Here is a 19431-nt window from a genome sequence, read left to right as displayed (position 1 = left end):
AGATTAACAAGCACTATCATTAATTGGCTTGCACTTGGGCACCAACCTTATTCATCACATTGATTCTGAAACCACGACAAAACAAGCATGGGATGAGTTAAATTTAATATTTGGTTCCAAGGCCACGAATCAAGAAATCTATTTGAAAATAGAATTTTATGACTTAGAGATGAAATTTCACGAGTCATTGGCACAATTCATAAGCAAAATGAAAACATCAGGACCTAGTTGGATGTCATTGATGTAAAGATATGTGAAAAGGATACACTTGTCATACTTCTAAAAAGCATGGTTGAGGAATATGACGCACTAGTGACCACTCTAAAGAATTTACGTAAGCCGATATTTGAGGGTTGTATTTCATCCCTACTTGAAGAAGAGAAGGGGCTAAAGAATGGAACCCAAGATACCACAAGAGAATAAGCACTCTACATCAACAAGGATACAAAAGAATGCTACCACTATGGAAGAAAAGAACACTTCAAAAGTGAACACATACTCAAACACAAGCCCAAATGTGGACATTGCAACAAAATTGAGTACACAAAAGAGGAATGCAAACTGAAGAACCAAGTAGCCAACTACGTGTAGTCTTCATCAAGAAAAGAGAAGAACCCCGACAAGCATCTCTTCTAAAACCCTTTAAAGCTACATCGAGACAAGCCTCACCACCTTAGCCTATGATTGTAAAAGGTCACGAAATGAGTAGACCTAGTCTTCTGTTTTTATCACACCTAACCACATGAGAGTAGCAACTTATGCATCCAAGAGGGATGATGACATATTGTAATACCACAATTGACCACCTTAAGTAGAATATTGCACTAATAAGGGGGAGTGATGGATCTTTTATAAATTCACATCCAACCACCTTGCAATAGCCTATATATCATGACACCAAGGGTGAGTGTTAAGAGTTGTGGTGCCATTGAGAGCAAGGCATGAGTAGAGGACCATGATCAAAAGCATGCAACCACATCGCACTTGAACATTACCCCACATGAGCACATTTGTAAAAGAGGTGCTCTCTCCTCGTATAAAAGGAGCCATTTTCAAGCAATGAACACGAGCTGCTCTCAAGTCTTTCCATGAGTATAAATTTTCATCTTGTAACCTAACTGAACTTGAGTCAAGCTTGATTAGTTCAATTAGCTCATTAATATATTTATAATTAAGAGTAATTAAACTTCATCCTCCATGAGATTAGATTAACTTAATCAATGTGATTAGGATTAGCTTCCATCGCCATTGATTAGGGTTCATAAATTTCATCAAATGGAGCTTTAGAAAGATCAAAACCTGGTACATTGCTAAGCTCATGGAGCCCATGTGCTCCGACACCCCTAGGACAACCATAACACATCATATTCCGTTGCATATGTCTCACATGGATCCTAAACCAATCGTACACACCATAGGTGCAATACTAAATGCTTATCGGCTTATTACATGAACACATTAAGCTTGATATCCCAATGTTTTACATAGACATAAGGCAAGAAAAGTAAGAATCTCACATTACAAAAGGTAATGTTAACATTGTGAGGGAGAGCATTCTAATGTTTACAATTTCAAAATCCAAGCTTTGACATTTTAAAATGAACCTTCTCTAAGGTTCTCAAAAGTAACACATGGCTAAAAAACGAGCCATTTCAATGTGTGGAAAGAACACCAAGGTTGAGCAATTTAAATTAATCAAAGACTGATAAAGCTAAACATGGAAGAAATGCTTATTCCATTTACTCAACAATGATGTAATTAAATAATCCGAATCATCTAGGAAAAAAAGGAATTGGAAAAAATGGCTAGATTTCCAAGATTTAAAAAATGGCCACCTTTAAGTGTAAATAGTATACAAACAAAGCAAAATCCTCTCATTGTCTTGAAATAATGTCTCAAGGTGCAAGCCTCTCGTATGACTAAGGACACTTGTCAAAGACTAATATAAAGCTAAATATGGAAGAAATGCTTATTCCATCTACTCAACAGTGATGCAATTAAAGAATCTAAATCATCTAGGAAAAAAAAGAATTAGTAAAAATGGCTAGATTTCTAAGATTTAAAAAATGGCCACCTTCAAGTGTATATACAAACAAAGCAAAATCCTCTCATTGTCTTAAAATAATGTCTTAAGGTGCAAGCCTCTCGTATGACTAAGAACACTTGTGAAAGGTGAAACATTTTAGGAAAGTCTAGTAATCAAAATGCCCCAATAGATGTGAAATATTAAACACCCTAGTAATCAAAATGTCCCAATAGATTGAAAACAAGGAATCCCCAAGCATTTTGGATACCATAACAAAATGATAATGCAAAAGACTCCCAACATCAAGTCACCAATTTACAATGTAAGAAAGGAATGGCAAAAATTCTGAACCCTAAGGTAAAACAAGTCAATACATCATGACTGTTTTTGGAAACCCATTGTTCTCTTGAAAACCTTTTGCAAAGAAAAGATGAGTAGTTTGACCATAATTGATGTATATGTAAAATTTGTAAGTTCACAATAACAAGAGCAAGATCTTCACAATACAAAGCACTGAATTGAAGAAAGAAGAGAGTAAACAATATAACTGCTTGCAAACATTGATTACAAACTAATGGTTGTCCTCGAGTAAGGAGCTTTGCAGGCGATCTAAGCAAACTCTAGACAAAGGATATCTTGCTTATAAGAGTACATGAACACAATAAACTCGATGATGAACAAAGGCTGCCAAAATAGTCTATACATAGTGCCCAAGATCGACATGGATGTGGATCGACCATGTTGACTACCCAAGACTTGGTACAAAATAGCCAACCGATCATATCATCCAACTAGGATTATATTAAACTACAACAAAATCCCATAAGAACTTTGCGGAGCTCCCACCACCATCTAAGACCAAACAAACCCCACAATGGTTTGCCATGCAACACTCACTAATTCAAGCACATAGACCTCTACGTATGCCGTCTCTTAACCATCTTGCCATATTTAGCCATTATCCAATATCTAAACTTGGAACTGCTAATTGCTAGAGCAACAGAGCTAGCCCTCACATAGGGAGCCATACAACAGTATAGCATGTCCCTCATCAACAATAACACAAGGATGTAACATCGAGCAAATGCTTTTCCAACAAAATTTCGAACCATCAAGCAAAAGTTATTGAAATTGCATGCCCTAAATTGTGAAAAAAAAGGAGAAACTTAGATAATTGATTTTCCAAAATCCATTTATTTGTAAATGAACTAAATTCAATTTGGGGATATTAGCATTATTGCAATCTAATGAAAGGAGATTAAGAATCGAATGACTGAATATCTGAAAATACAAAAAATTGAACATTTGAGTCACCCGGCTGATTTGCAGCTGCCAGCGGTTCTATTATTGCTCACCAATACTCAATTGGAAATTGCAGAGGAGCACAGGCGCACTCATGTATTGGAAAACGACCTGCTCCTCATGTATTGGAAAACGATAATGCAAAAGCGAACCATTAAAGGCAGAGCATATAGTGTTTCTAGTGTAACTAAAAAAATGAATTTTCACCCCCGAGTTTTAGAAAGGCTCGTATTAAGTTGACATGGCTGACAAAACAAGCCTATTAAGTCAAAACAGGCCATTCATGGTGTTTGGAAACAGCCCGACAATGCATGTTGTGACTAGTTTGCCCTGTGCCATTGCAACCGCGCTGCTACCTCCGATGTGTGTGATTAGATCATGTGGGCATGATCTCGAACTGCGCTGGTACCGGTTGCTTCCATCGACACATTTTGATTACTCTGATACATGCATAATTTAAACACTTGCCTCCTCATGCCAACATGTAAACACGAGCCATTTCCATGTCATAGGGGGGTTGATCCTTTTCCAATCCCAGAGACCAAACTCCCATATGGCATAACCTCGAGCCTCGACTCAAATGCTTACCAAGTGTCTTTGTAGGTGGTAGTGCATGTGGCACCACAAGATCCAAGACCACTAACATTAATGCCAATCTCGGGCAGCACCCCTCCCTCGCCCGGAAGGAGCTCTTCTGTTTCCAAGCACAGAAAAACTGTTAGAAACAACAAATTGTTCAGCAGCCATGTAGGTATGGCCACGACCAACTGCAGGTAGACGAGGAGGCTCATGGGCATATAGAGACGGCTGTAGTAATGGTGCTTCTGGAACATGATGTTTGAGATGGCCTCCACGAGTAGCTTGATAAGCTGGAATGGAGTTCTGAGTATATAAATCAGCTCCCTGTCTGGTGGGCAAAGAAGAATTCTGTGAATAGTAGTGTGACTGGTACAATGGTGACCCTTGGACTGTAGGAGTGATGTAGGAAGGGAGGGGGTGATGTTGGGAAGAAGCTTGATGGTAACCACCGCCTTGTGCTGGCAAGTAAGCCGTTTGTCTTTGGTGAGTGCTATAGTCTGAATTATAGGATTGGTTCAAAGAGCCTCCTCTTGCAAAAGAGCCTTGAGATGGACGGCTTCCTTGGTATGAAGGCACCGTCTGTATAGCCGCAGAATAGGTATTGGGATGAGGGTAACTCTGACCATTGATTGCCCCTGACACCAATGAAGGATCTCCATACAAACCTTGTTCGTAACCAGGTGGACCTGCAGGTCGAGATAGCCCACCCTGGTGACTTGAAGGGTGGCCTGAGCTTTCCTTCTTTCCAGTGTTTCCTACTTGCATGCTGTTAAGTAGGAGACGATGCGACGCTTCGCTCAATCGCGCACCAGAAATAGCACCAGCAACCGGGGGTCTACATAGGGTTTAAAGAAATGAGCAGAAACTTCTTGCAAGAAAGCATCGATGCCATCCTCAGATATGATTGATATCAAGCTGGCAGCATACCTGTCTTGCATGGTATGTTGCCTTCGACCATCCTCTTCATGCCATAATGGCTGCAGCTTTATGTCTTGCTCAGTAACAGACTAAAAAAATGAACCAGAGTTAACCCTGATTTCACCAGTTTTCCTAGCAGATAACTTACACGTGTATTCACCCATGCATCCCCACCCCCCCCACCCCCCCCCCCCCAAAAAAAGAAAGAAAAGAAAAGAAAAGAAAAGAAAAACACACAAGCTTGTGCCCACATGTATGCACACATCCGCACACCCCCCCCATACACGCATACGTGCGCACGTGCACCCCCCCACACACACACAATGCATTACCTTCTTTGGTAATTGCACTCCATTAGGAAGCCTTGGAATATGGGGATGTAGAGGAGGGAGCTTGTATGTCACTGACCTGTTACACCTCGATGAATAATTAGATGTGAAATAAAGCAGTATCCACAAAACCCCAAAAAATCCATAAATTGGGCTTTTCAAAGAGCAAGGGCATATATGGACTTACAATACTTGGTTGTTAGATATGTTTGGCATTCCTTTGACAGGAGACGTGAAAATAGGTGGGCAAGCATCACCATTACAGAGTCCAATAAACCCATTCATACCTCCACTGCAAACCCACACACATCAGCCCCATATTGCAACAGTCCCAAAAAAAAGGCCATCATCCTAAGGTACACACCTAGCTATAGGATTCAACTTTTCTGCTGCCTTAGCTCGGTGTTGGCCTTGCAGGTGACCATGGGAATCATAGAAAGAGAATATGAAGGGTGCTAGAGGATGACTGCAAGTGACAAAGAGCATCTCTTCCATGATGCTGTTTCTTTGAACTTCTTCAACCTGCAACACAACCAGTATTGATCACACTTAGCATTCCAAATTTTCCTTGATGGCTAGCCTTAGTTACGAAACCGATTTTTCCATGTGCTTCTCTCAAATCTTTCATAGACTTACTGTTAATGTCCTTTCAACTTTTTTGATTTCCTGTAAAAGACGTGCCTCATCAATGAAGGGCAGCTTTGCAACTCCCTGAAACAAAAACAAAAAACATTTCTGTAAAAAAACAGAGCTGGGCATAAATGTAAGAAGATTGTGGGAGTCTTACACAGTTTTCCAAGCTGTTCATAACGATGATGGACAAGAGTATTACTTGGGGAGCAGTGGCATGGATATTATCCTGGTCACTACTTCTATGTGGGCAGATAAGCTGACCGTGCTTTCAGACTAGAGGCAGGGTTTGACCTTCCTTTCACCTTGGAATTGGTGCCACTAACACATTTATAGCCAGAGCATCACAGAGAAAGAGCTTTGAAACTTGAACGATGAGCACATGTTTTCTAAATGCTGTACATGAATAACTCCCAAGGACACAAGGTAGGGTGTCTATATGAGAGGCTATATGTGGAACACCAAGTTGATCCAGGCAAGCAAGTCCAGAAGGGAAGCTACACCCCCTTGTTTACTGGGGTCATGCTTTGGCCTTCACAAGCTGTGCAGCCTGCAACCCTCCCAAGCTTCATATCCAGCTGTTGAAAATGCAAGCATTAACAGAAAACAACTTTGGCTGCAAGAGTGACGCCACACAAAGTCCCATCTTCTAGGCCACTTAATTTTTTGCTGCTTGATTAGACTCCAAATGCCTCAGCAAATCTGGACCCACTTAAAGCGAATCTAGTCTATTCATCTCATCCGATTGTTTACATATATCCTCTTGTTAGGAACCACGAAGCTCTACTATCCTAAGCTCATTGTTCTCTCATAACCATTTTTTTACCCATGCATGACTCGCATTAGGACATAGGTCAAAGTTGCCTTAGCTAACCTTTTTCCTGAGTGATTAGAGCATCCATTAACCCGAACTCATACCCAGCATGAAACAGGTCACTAAAGCAATGCAACAAATGTCACTTCTCTGGCAGACGTCTGGAATGATGTCATGATTGAATACATGTGGAAGGGCTCCATGGAAAGATTGGTATCCTTGTGTGAGTTCTTGGCATGATTTATGAACTCATGGAAGGGTGGTAACCCTGGTGAGTGACTCTGGACTCCTGGAAGGGTGGTTACCCTGGTGACTACTTTTTGGTCCTGTGTGGACAACGCCTGTGAACGGGCTAGTTGGATGTACAAGATGTAAGTTGGGAGGTTTCATCCACTATGTTTGTGCCCCAGCATATGTATGTGAGTTGCACATGCATGGATGACTTGTTTTTGATGCCTAGACATTGCTTGGTATTTTGCCTGTGAATGTCCACGGGCACCGGGGACGCCTGGACAACCCGTGGATACGCATGTGCACACCTATTTGGGACTCATATGGTTTCCTTATGTGTTTTGCAGGTGGTAAGTGTACACACTTAAATTTATTCACTATTTCATGTTACTAAGGTTTATTGGGTGCAGGATTCACATTGACTTAAAGTGTGGGCGGACACACTTATAATTTTATAAGTGAGTTCACATCAAAGTGGACTATCTTTAATGAACCAATATGAGAGATGGGCACCCGGCACTCCCAAAAAGCTCCACGAGTTGCTATTTTGGGTGTGGAAGGGAAAAAAGTGGACAAGCCCTGACTTGTAGAGCACTCATCTGGAAGTCGTGGGCTGTTAGGAGCTGTTTTGGACAGGAAAAACAGCAAGTTTACTCATACGCATGAGCTGCAGGTGGAATACATTCGAAGCACAAGGGTCCCAGGGCTGGCTGGTTGCTAATAGCTATTTCTCTCTCTACAAGGGAGGTCGACTGCATCTACACGGCTGCAAGCTGATCGATTTGGTTCCAGAAGCTTGCGCATGGCTGTTCGGACTGTTTTTGGGCTTCTCTGCTGAGAAGAGGGCTTGGCCGGAGTGACCAGAGTCTCTATAGGAGCTGGCCGACTGTTGTAAGGGCCATTAATTGGCTGTTTTTATAGGTTTGCAGGAGGTTTCTCGCGATGAAACTTGAGCAAACATGTCCCTAGACAAGTACCAGGCTTGGGGATGTGATCTGGTGGAACCTGTGGGTGGCCAGTGAGCCAAAACCATGGCTGGCTACTGTTATGCAGGTTTGGGACAGCACTTTGTTAGAGGGTTGGTGACCGCTCTATCAAAGTACAGGAGTGGTTGGTGATCACTCTACCCTGGTTGGTGACCACTCTACCCTGGTTGGTGACCGAGGGTGTTGGTTGGTGACCGCTCGACCTTGGTTGGTGACCGAGGAGTTGGGTAATGTGTTTACCTATGTTTTCATAGTTGGATAAACCTAGTGTCGACTGGATGAGTGTGCTCTCTCCGGGGACCCGCATCTTGTACATATAAATACTTCTGTTGGTAATAAAGATACCTCAGGGGGGGGCTGGCCCAACTTCAGCCCCTAGTGCTGTGTCATGTGCAAGTTGGTTTATGTTTGCAGGATGTATATGCTCATGTAATGTTTCACAATGATGGTAATCATGTATATGCTAGGAATGGTTGATGTATGTATGCTGTTTTGAAAGTGAATTGGTTCCGTATACACGTGCCCGTGTGTGACATTGGTATCAGAGCATTGGTTTCTTTCTTTGCTTGAGAAAGACGATTTTTGGGCATACGGAAAGCTTTTTGCTGCATACAGATTGTGAAACATGAGCATGCAAGCAGGGTCTGGTGAGCATTCAGATGCACAGCGGTCTGCTAAATCCGCATATTCTGACCAGGCCAATGTACTTTTAGAGCTAGAGGCTCTCAAGTGTGAAGTAAGATGCTATCGTGAGGAGAGTTGAATTGCGGTCTCTCAAGAATGACCCTGATGTGCAAAGGGTTTTGAATGAAAAGAAAAAGAATGATTCACGTAACGATGCAGCCTTTGAGGCCATATCAGCAGAGATGGGATATGAAGATCCTAGAGAGCTGGCCATATCTTATTTGAAAGGCAAAAAGGATGTATTGGGTGATGTAGGTACAAAAAGGACTCCCCGCGCGAAAGCACATGCAGATTCCAGTACATCAGGAGATGTAGATCCTCGTCACTGTTATGCATCTTCACGCCGAGAGCGTTCTTCAAGTGAAGATTCTCACCACTCCAGGAGTGTGTCTCGAGTACGTGGGAAGAGACCCAGGCATGGGTCTCCTAAGCCTAGACATGAGGCTAGAGAAGACAGGTCTCGTTCTAAAAAGAAAAGCCAAGAGTTCAAGTTAGGAAACAAAGATGTGAAGTTTGAGAACTTCTCTGGCAAGATGGATACTACGAAGGCGCTTGCTTTTGTGAGATACTTTGAAATTGCTTTTTGCAATGAAGATTTCTCTGAGAAGTCTAAACTCAGGCATGTGGGTATGCATCTCAAAGAGACAGCTAGTGATTGATGGATGGCCAAGCTTTTGGATGCAAGTGCTGCCCGCACATGGCATGACTTTAAAATTCAGTTTTATGCTCAATTCTTGCCTCCAAGCTTTGCCAAGAATGTACACAAAGAGTGGGATTGGTTGAAGCAGGATGAAGGGGAGACAATGCAGACATATATAGCTAAGTACTGGAAGGTACTGCTGAAAGTTACCCCTTTTATGTCTCTTTCTAAAGGGGAGAAGAAACGGAAATTTGAATCAGGTTTGCACCCCATCATTCAAGAGAGCTTACAGGTGTACCCAAATCAGACTCTTCAGCAGTTGATAAACTCGGCACTCATAGCTGAAAAGCTGCATATGAAGTAGGTTAAAAACAAGTCAAATTCAGATTCATTTAAGGGCAAGAGACGGGCTGGTTATGACCAGAAAAAGGGTGGACAGCCCTCTAAAAGTGCGCAGAAAGATGCCTCGGATACAAAGGGAAACTCGTCTAAGAAGCCGGGGGACAGCAGAGGCTTGATTATGTACGTGATGGGAAATGTTTTGCTTACGGTAGTAAGAATCACATATATCCTAAATGCCTTGCAGAACCCCAAGAAAGCAGATTCTAATGCAGAAAAGCCTCATGTGAATGTTGTGCCCGATGTGCAAGGTAACACGGGGCAACCCCCAGATCATAGAACAATATGTAAAGCATGGCTGCTGCCATAGGCTTGGATGTACAAGATTTTGGGACTCAAATGAATGCAGATGCAGCCTTTGAGGGTAAAGGAGTTGATGTAACGCCCGATGATTGGCAAACTCGGAATTCATATACACGGATATCTTGATCATGAGTGTTTCTTGGTTGCTCCTCTCACGGGATGTGATGTTTTGTTGGGCATGCTCGTGTGGAGCCCAAGAAGGACTATAAGTCCAAGAAAATCAGCTTTGTTCATAGAGGTAGAGAGCTTGTTATAGAAGCTGGTACTCTAGAAAGTACCATACCTATTGTAAGTCATGTTCAGGTTTCCAAAATAATGAAGAAGTCAGCTTGTTCTTACTTGGTTTTTGTACGAGAACAATCTGAACATGAGAATGTAAATTTAGATCATCTAACCCGAGAGCGCATAGACTTTTTGCGTGGTTATGGTGATTGTTTCACGGATGCATTACCAGAAGAGTTGCCACCTGAGCATCCCGAGGATCATCGTATTGATGTGATACTTGGGAGTACGCCCCCGATTAGACCTCCTTACAGGGTGAGTGCAAGCAAGTAAGAAGAGATTATGGTGCAGGTTAATGACTTATTTGAGAAAGGGTTGATACGTCCTAGTTAATCTCCTTATTGCTCACCTGTGTTACTGGTGCAAAAAAAAGACGGGACGTACAAGATGTGTGTGGATTATCATGCCCTTAACAAGGTGATGATAAAGAACAGGTTTCCGATACCATGTATCGATGATATTTTGGATAGGTTGGAGGGTGCAGCATGTTTTAGCCGCATCGATCTTAAGAGTGGATATCATCAGATACGGGTGGCCCCTTGGGATATTCACAAAACTGCTTTTCGTACACAGTTTGGGCTTTATGAGTTCTTGGTGGTCCCGTTTGGACTTACCAATGCTCCTGCTACATTTAATCATATGATGGATCGTATCTTCACAGCACACATACAGTTCATAGGTACTTTCTTTGATGACATCATTGTGTTCTCTAAAGATGAAGAGCAGCATAAGGAGCATTTGGCCATAGTGTTTGAAGAGCTTCGTCGCCATAAGCTCTACATTAATGGCAAGAAGAGTGAATTTTTCTTGGCTGAAATTCATTACCTTGGTCATATTGTATCCAAGGATGGGATACATATGGATCCCGCCAAGTTGTAGGCTATAAGAGATTGGCCAGAATTGAAGAATGTACATGAGATCAGGAGCTTTCTGGGATTATGCTCATATTATCGCCGGTTTATTAAGCTCTTCACCGAGATTGCTTCGCCTTTGCATGATTTAACGAAGAAGAAAGCTACTTTTCACTGGGGTGACAAGCAAAGGAATGCCTTTCTTAAGTTAAAGGAAGCAATCGTGACTGGACCGGTGTTGATCATTCCAGATTTGCATAAACCTTTCTCAGTGGAATGTGATGCATGTGGGAGTTGTATTGGTGCAGTGTTGAACCAGAAGGCCATGCAGTGGCATATGAGAGCCGTCGGTTGCAACATGCCGAACTCTACTTGCAGGTTTATGAGAAAGGGTTATTGGCAATGATTAATGCTCTCATGATGTGGAAGCATTATCTTTTGGGAGCTGAATTTACCGCTAAGACTTATCATCAGAGTCTACGGTATTTTCTTACACAGACTAAGCTATCTTAGAAACATATGAGATGGGCAAACTTCCTATCTATGTTTCATTTTCAGATTTTACATACTCCTGGTAAGAAGAATGTAGTGGCCGATGCACTATCCTGAAGGCCTCAAGTAAGTGCTATTACAGTAGCCTATCATCAAGACTTATGAGATATGCAAAATTCTTATCATACAGATGATGATTTTCAGCATATATGGGCTGGTTTTCAGCAGGGTATAGCAGCCCCGAATTACTCCATACGTGATGGGTATTTGATATTTCATAATCGCTTATGTGTACATAAGGATTTGAGGCAAAAAGTGATGGATGAATGCCATGCACCGCCTTATGCAGGGCATAGAGGAATCCTTGCCACTACACAAGCTTTGGAGAGAGACTTTTTTTGGCCAGGAATGCGTAAAGACATAGATGACTATGTGCGCCAATGCATGGTTTGCCAGAAAGTTAAATTTGACAGGCATAAGACTCCGAGGTTGCTTCAACCGTTGCCAATTCCGAATCAGCCTTGGGAGAGTATTACCATGGATTTTATCACAGGTCTTCCTAAGACGCAACAAAGGGAATGATGCAATTTCGACTATTGTGGATAGGTTCAGTAAGCAAGCACATTTTATCCCGGTACGGAAGACCATAAAGCCAGAGCATATGGCAAAGATATTTATGGCACAGATTTTCAAGCATCATGGGATGCCAAAGACGATTGTGGGAGATCGAGATCCTACTAGTCTCTTTTGGCGAGCATTGTTTGATAACATGGGAACGAAGCTGAATTTCTCTTGTGCATATCATCCACAGACAGATGGACAGAGTGAGATTGCAAATTCAGCAGTGCTTGATCTTTTGAAATGCTATGTGGCTGATCGCAAATCAAATTGGGAGAAGTATTTGTCACTGGTATAGTTTGCTTACAACAATACAGTACATACTTCTACGGACAAGGCGCCCTTTGAGATTGTTTATGGCAAGATTATTTTGCCACCTATCCTTCGCACGAAGGATGAGATATTTGCAACAGATGAGTACGTAAGGGATTTGGATACGGCCTTTGCACAGTTTCGGACAACCATACAAAGATCTCAGGATAAGCATAAGAAAGCTACAGATAAGCATAGAAAGCAATTGGATGTGAAGGATGGAGATTGGGTTTTATTGAAATTCCAAAAGGCTCGCCTTCGCAAGCAGACTAGGAAAGATGGTAACTATTTGAAGCTATCTTGCAGGTATTATGGACCATTTCAGATCTTGGAAAAGATCAATGAGGTAGCTTATAGGCTGGTGTTGCCAAATCATTGGCGGATTCATAATGCTTTCCATGTCAGTCTCTTGAAGAGATATGTTGGTCCTAAGGCGGTGGAGCCGGTTATGGAAGATCAACCGAGGTTGATGAGCTAGAAGAGATATTACAGCCTAAGCAGATTGTTTTTCACAAGGAGTGGAAAGCTGCTAGAGGCAGGCTTGTACGTAAGTACCTTGTGAAGTTCAAGAACTATCCAACACTTGATGCGAAGTGGATGGACAAGGCATATTTTAAAGACTATCTAGATCTTCTTGCGGCCTACTTGAAGCTTTTCGGTTGTGGGCAATTGATTAGAAGCCGGGGGGAACGTCACCACTTCTCTGGTAGACGTTTGGAATGATGTCATGATTGAATACATGTGGAAGGGCTCCATGGAAGGATTGGTATCCGGGTGTGAGTTCCTTGCATGATTTATGAACTCATGGAAGGGTGGTAACCCTGGTGAGTGACTCTGGACTCCTGGAAGGATGGTTACCCTGGTGAGTACTTTTTGGTCCTGTGTGGACAGTGCTTGTGAACGAGCTAGTTGGATATACAAGATGTAAGGGCTAGTTGGATGTACAAGATGTAAGTTGGGAGGTTTCATCCACTATGTTTGTGCACCAGCATATGTATGTGAGTTACACATGCATGGATGACTTGTTTTTGATGCCTGGACATTGCTTGGTATTTTGCCTGGGAATGTCCACGGGCACCGGGGACCCCTGGACAACCCATGGATACGCGTGTGCACACCTGTTTGGGACTCATATGGTTTCCTTATGTGTTTTGCAGGTGGTAAGTGTGCACACTTAACCCAATTTATTCATTATTTCATGTTACTAAGGTTTATTGGGTGCAGGGTTCACATTCACTTAAAGTGTGGGGGCGGACACACTTATAATTTTATAAGTGAGTTCACATCAAGCTGGACTATTTTTAATGAACCAAGGCCAATTATGAGAGATGGGCACCCGGGCACTTCCAAAAAGCTCCACGAGTTGCTATTCTAGGTGTGGGAGAGCCAAAGTGGGCAAGCGCTGACTTGTAGAGCACTCAATTGGAAATCGTGGGCTGTTAGGAGCTGTTTGGACAGGAAAAACAGCAACTTTACTGATACGCATAAGCTACATGTGGAATACATGCGAAGTACAAGGGTCCCAGGGCTGGCAGGCTGCTATTTCTCTCTACAGGGCAGGCCGACTGGATCTGCTGGGCTGCAGGCTGATCAATTTATTAGTTCCTGAAGCTTGTGCATGGCTGTTGGGACTGTTTTTGAGCTTCTCTGCTGAGAATAGGGCTTGGACGGAGTGAGCAGAGTCTCTACAGGAGCTGGCTGACTGTTGTAAGGGCCATTAATTGGCTTTTTTTACAGGTTTGCAAGTGGTTTCTCGCGATGAAACTTGAGCAAACATGTCCCTAGACAAGTGCCAGGCTTGGGGATGTGATCTGGTGGAACCTGTGGGTGGCCAGTGAGCCAAAACCATGGCTGGTTACTGTTTTGTAGGTTTGGGACAGCACTTTGTCAGAGGGTTGGTGACCGAGGAGTTGCAGGTAATGTGTTTACCTATGTTTTCACAGTTGGATAAACTTGGCGTTGGCTGGATGAGTGTGTACTCTCCGGGCACCCGCATCTTGTACATATAAATACTTATGTTGGTAATTAAGATACCTTAGGGGGGGGCTGGCCCAACTTCAGCCCCTAGTGCTGTGTCATGTGCAAATTGGTTTATGTTTTGCAGGATGTATATGCTCATGTAATGTTTCACAATGATGGTAATCATGTATATGCCAGGAATGGTTGTTGTATGTATGCTGTTTTGGTAGTGAATTGGTTCCGTATACACGTGCCCGTGTGTGACAACAAAAGGCTAACAATGCAGAAACGTGACATGTAATGGCTCCAGTAAACCTCTATGGGCGTACTCGAGGATCCTTTGGTATTTTGTTGATCTATAATATAATATTGATTCACTTTAAGCATAACACCTAACAATGTAATCATTCAACTCCAATAGAATGGCTCATAGAAACAAAACCTGCCAGGCATAGCGCTTTCCATTCATGTCAACTTCAAAATCTGCATGGACATTATATACCACATGAGTCTGAAACTGTATTTCCAGAAAACGAGAAACACACCACAGTCAACAAAACAAGTTCATGAAGAGAATACCCTCTGGGTAGAAGTCGATAATGGGAGAGTTGGGATCAGTCATCAAAGGCCTGTACTGTAAAGGCAGGGCAGAACAACTGCATCACAGGGATGGGAAGAGTTAGTATTGACAAAAACCTTTGCACTCTAAGGGAAAAATAAAAGGAGGTTATAGAGGCAGACATGGCCCACCTTGCAGCTGGTAGCACCCCCATGAGCTGATCAAATGGCTTAAATGGCTTCCCTAAAGAAAAATTGATGTCTACTTTATCCATGTTTTTCAAATCAGATGCAAATGGGGCATAATGGTAAGGGTAAAACCTGCAAGATTATAGAGAACATATCAAGTTTCCTAAATGAAAAGGAAGATACAAAAATGTGTTAGGGAATCCTAGGCCAATGCTTGGCCAATTCCTTCTTATGGTTAAAACCCCTTCATGGGCCTTTCACTTTTATGCCTTGCACGGCACCCAGGACAGTGGCCAAGGGAACACATAGGGGATTCCCAAGGCATTCATTTATGCATAAAAGTGAAGGGGTTTTAGACTTATGAAGGAATCAGCCACTAGATTCGCTAGAACATATCCACCAGGAATCCCATAAATACAGAGACATGTAACAGCATGTCCGTCTTTTGCACATGAAGTCTATTATCAGATTTAATGTACTCTTAAGAATGTAAACACCTGACTCGACACTTTCCCTTAATGTTAAACGTTTCAGTACTAGCCTTGATTGTGGACCACAAACTTTACCATTGCCAAGAGCAAACACCTTCGTAGTAGTATCGCATCACCCAACAAAGTCCCTCCGTGTACTTGGCTACCTGCATAGGATATGTTAAATTTGGAAAAAATAAGCATGCAAAGAATAACAGCTGTGCATGTGCGGGATGGAGAAAAGGTGAAATGGGAAAATGGGCAGCGTCTGCACGCACACACAGTTACTCAGTCACACTCCTATACATTTAGACCCAAAACAACAAACCCACTTCACTAAAAACTTACCACATCCTTTGTGACTTCTCTAACTTCCTTGGGTGTATGTGCCTCAAACTTCTCTGAATAGTAGCGTTCCTTCCATCCTTGTTCTCCCAGTTTGACCTGAAAAGTTGTGAGCAGGATTGTCAATCTCTGGCTCTCCTGGATAGAAGAAGAATATCAACAGTGCCTTTCAAAGACCCTCTAAGAATGTATCCAAACCTTGTCTTTCTGTGGTTCATCTGTATTGAAGAGGTCCGACTTTTCCTTCAACACAGTCTTCAGCTTTTGCTTCAACTCCTCTGCAGCATCCCTCTCTTTTGCCTGCTTATATCAAGAAGCATAAGGACTGCAATAAATGTAGTTACTCACCAAATCTTTAACTCAGAATTTCGTTACCACAGGAGGTTCTCACCTCTGCATCCTCCACTGAAATGGCTCCCAAGGAAACATCACCCTCTACACGCAAGAGCTTTGCTGCATGTGATGATGACGCTAGAGAATGCATGCTGGCACTCACAGATCCATTAGCCTGGATCCTGCCTGTGTTACGCGGAGCATGCGGTCTGAGCTGTTGCCCCTGCTGATTGATTCCAGAAAATGGAGACGGGTGTGGTGCAGATGCAAGGCGTGAATTCCTATTCATCCTGACTGGAACTATGTCAGCTGGATTAACATCTGGGGCAATGTTGCCATCCTTTGCTGGCCTGCCCTTCTCACGCAGCCGCCTTTCCATTTGACGCTGTACAACAAAACCATGAAATTAATGTAGTTAAAGGCATCAAAACAATGAGGCAATGCACCTTAAACTTGAGCAGAATGGCATAAAGTGAAGTATTGCATTTAGTCTCAAAAAGTCCTACTTACATCTTAAGCTTACTAAGAGCACATTTACCTGAGGCCAATGCCCTAAAAAGTATCAAAAGAACAGACCTCTATAGCATGAAAGGCCTTAACATTCTCTATGAATTTTCTTTCTCATTGCAAACTTGTATATCCTTGCAAAGGGTCCATGGATAAATGCATACCTGGTGTAGACGGGCTCGTTTCTGGAAAATCTTTTCCTCGTTTGCACCCACAGTCTGGATGAAATGCTCAACTCGCTTCAAATCTACCTGCACGAGCTCATGAAATTGTCACATCAATACCAAACTTGCACATGGTAAATAACCATGCATTGCTATCACAATACCCAAAGATGGAGTCAATGTCAGATGCACATACCTCACCACCGTTTGTTAAATAGCCACCCATCTTTCGGAACTCATTTTTGTAAATGGCCATTAGTAAACTTATTCCACCCTACAAAAAAAGGATCAAACAGATGTCCAATGTCAACAAAAAAATCAAATGCTCTCTCTCTCTCTCTCTCTCTCTCTCTCTCTCTCTCTCTCCACACTTCACCCGCAGTCAAGAGCCACACTACTCTCACATTAGCAGGAGGGCGGGTCGAGGTGGTGAGCTCTTATGTTTACCTTGGCATCACATTTACTAGCTCAGCTGGACGCTTCTCCATGGCTCAGGCAGTCCAAGACAGAGTGACCCGGGGGTATGCAGCTCTTGCTGGCCTTGAGCGTCAATGTCATCAGGCACATTTTCAGAAACCCCGCACGAAGGGGTGGCTCTTTGATACGTTAGTGACACCAGCCTTGATGTATGCAGCAGCGGTTTGGGCACCAGGGCTTGCAGCCTCCACATGGGTACAGCTGGAGAAACCACAGATCTTGATGGTCTCGAGGATGATATGCAGCAAACCATCCGTCCCGCACGACATTGTTCGAGCTGAGTTTGCTGCACCACCTATGGCAGTGGAGGCTTTGTTCCAGACGATCTCCTTTATATACAGGATGAGGGAGATGCCCATGGAGAGATTATCCCGCCGAGCTTTTGAGGCATCCAGACAGATGGCCGAGGCTGGACACACTGGATCTTGGTATGCACAGATGCTACAGTGGTTCTCACATCATGGTATAGACATTGAGCGGTTGCCACCCGGGGTTACCTCTCTCTCAATGAGGGGAACAGAGTGATGAGACAGGACATATGGCAGCACTACATACAGGAGACATGGACAGCACCAGAGAGCCCACTACCACCGAAGATGCTGTATTACAGAGACCACTTTATGAGCATCTCAGGGGATGGGTTTATACATCGACCGCGGTACATGGATGTATACATGCCACACAGCTCTCGCGTTGCTATTTGACAGCTACGAGTCTCATCACATCAGCTAGAGATAGAGGCTGGGAGAGCGGCACGGGTTCCTAGAGCTGAGCGGATATGCAAATTGTGCCGCGAGGAGGTGGAGACTGAGGATCACTTTGTATGTAGATGTAGAGCCCACCAAGGGGTCAAAGATAGATATGCAGGATTGTTTGAGGAGCACTCTTCACTACATCAGTTGATGGAGGCCTCGGACCAACGACAACTACTAGAGCTTCATAGTTCTCTAGAGAGACTCCTCCAGACACCCACTCCCACTAGGGGTGGGAGACAGTCCCAGCTCACAGATTTCTTCCAGAGAGCTATGCCAATGCCAGTTGATGTACCACGTGGGGTGACCGCACACAGAGAAGAGGAATTGAGAGCCAGGAGGAGACCTAGACAGACTGGACATAGAGCACCCCGACTCCGTCACCGAGAGATAGCAGCTATCCGAATGAGACACCAGATGGAGACACAGGAGAGGCTAGCTCGCTTTCATTCAGACTCAGGGTACATGTTCATGCCATTCACAGCCTCAGCATCAGCGATGCATGATATCTTATATCCCTCTTATGGCACTGGATGGAGTTAGACATAGATCTGCATAGCATGCTTGTACTACCCCTTCAGCATATAGAGATGCATCTTGCCTTAGCACTCCATCCACATCCCCACCCCCCTTATATTGTTTGTATATGGGCTCCACCGATCCATGATGATTCACAGTTGTATCCAGACACATGCACACTTTTTCTTTTGTTTCTTTTCTTCCGATGACCGGAAGAACACAGTTGTATTATTTTTTGTCTCATAGGCCGACTTTGGCCTCTCGTAGACTTCTCTCTCTCTCTCTCTCTCTCTCTCTCTCTCTTTTCCAAGTGGAACGGCCTGCAAGGGAAACTGACTGAAACTTTGGGAAAACTGAATACTCATGCAGATCTGCAAGGGAAACCGACTACAACTTTATGAAAAATGAATACTCATGCAGATAACGAGAAGATCGAGGAAAATCCTGGAAGTTATCAACAGCATCAAGGATATCTTGAATTTTCAAGGTGATGCCATGGGAATGTGAGATTAAGTCTCTAATGGAGACCTATGCACAAGAGATGGAAAGTTGGGTCAGCCAACAAGATGTCGTCAAATGTATGAAATGTAAAACAGAAATGGGGGAACTCCGGGTGGAGATTGATTGGCAGTTAAAACCTCCATGCCATAGAAGAGGGTGAATTGTGCACACACGCTACCCTGGTACAACATGTTGACAGGCTGAAAGCTGATAATGCAAAGCTTCAACCATGCCTAGGAGAGGCCAAACTGACCATGGTCT

General features: G+C 43.2%; 1 protein-coding gene across 1 annotated transcript in view; it reads right to left on the bottom strand.

Moving 5' to 3' along the window:
• Positions 1-3204: 3204 nt before the first annotated feature.
• The window catches only part of LOC147633561 (5'-3' exoribonuclease 3-like), a 71910-nt gene continuing 55683 nt past the window's right edge, over positions 3205-19431 (bottom strand). Inside the window, exons 9-23 of the mRNA XM_086806676.1 lie at positions 17118-17195; positions 16922-17008; positions 16309-16635; positions 16116-16217; positions 15921-16016; positions 15669-15739; positions 15106-15234; positions 14935-15011; positions 14798-14838; positions 5791-5865; positions 5519-5676; positions 5342-5446; positions 5158-5233; positions 4835-4914; positions 3205-4742 (exon numbers count right to left, since the gene is read on the bottom strand). Of these exons, the coding sequence (XP_086662802.1) occupies positions 3974-4742; positions 4835-4914; positions 5158-5233; positions 5342-5446; positions 5519-5676; positions 5791-5865; positions 14798-14838; positions 14935-15011; positions 15106-15234; positions 15669-15739; positions 15921-16016; positions 16116-16217; positions 16309-16635; positions 16922-17008; positions 17118-17195 (2271 nt within the window). The 3' untranslated portion in view covers positions 3205-3973. The remainder of the gene's footprint in view (positions 4743-4834; positions 4915-5157; positions 5234-5341; positions 5447-5518; positions 5677-5790; positions 5866-14797; positions 14839-14934; positions 15012-15105; positions 15235-15668; positions 15740-15920; positions 16017-16115; positions 16218-16308; positions 16636-16921; positions 17009-17117; positions 17196-19431) is intronic.

Source organism: Cibotium barometz, chromosome 12 (assembly GCF_041138505.1).
Source record: "Cibotium barometz isolate CiBa-2024 chromosome 12, ASM4113850v1, whole genome shotgun sequence".
Classification (NCBI taxonomy): Eukaryota; Viridiplantae; Streptophyta; class Polypodiopsida; order Cyatheales; family Cibotiaceae; genus Cibotium; species Cibotium barometz.
The sequence above is the reverse complement of the archived record's forward strand: the minus strand, read 5'-3'. Positions and strand labels throughout refer to the sequence as shown.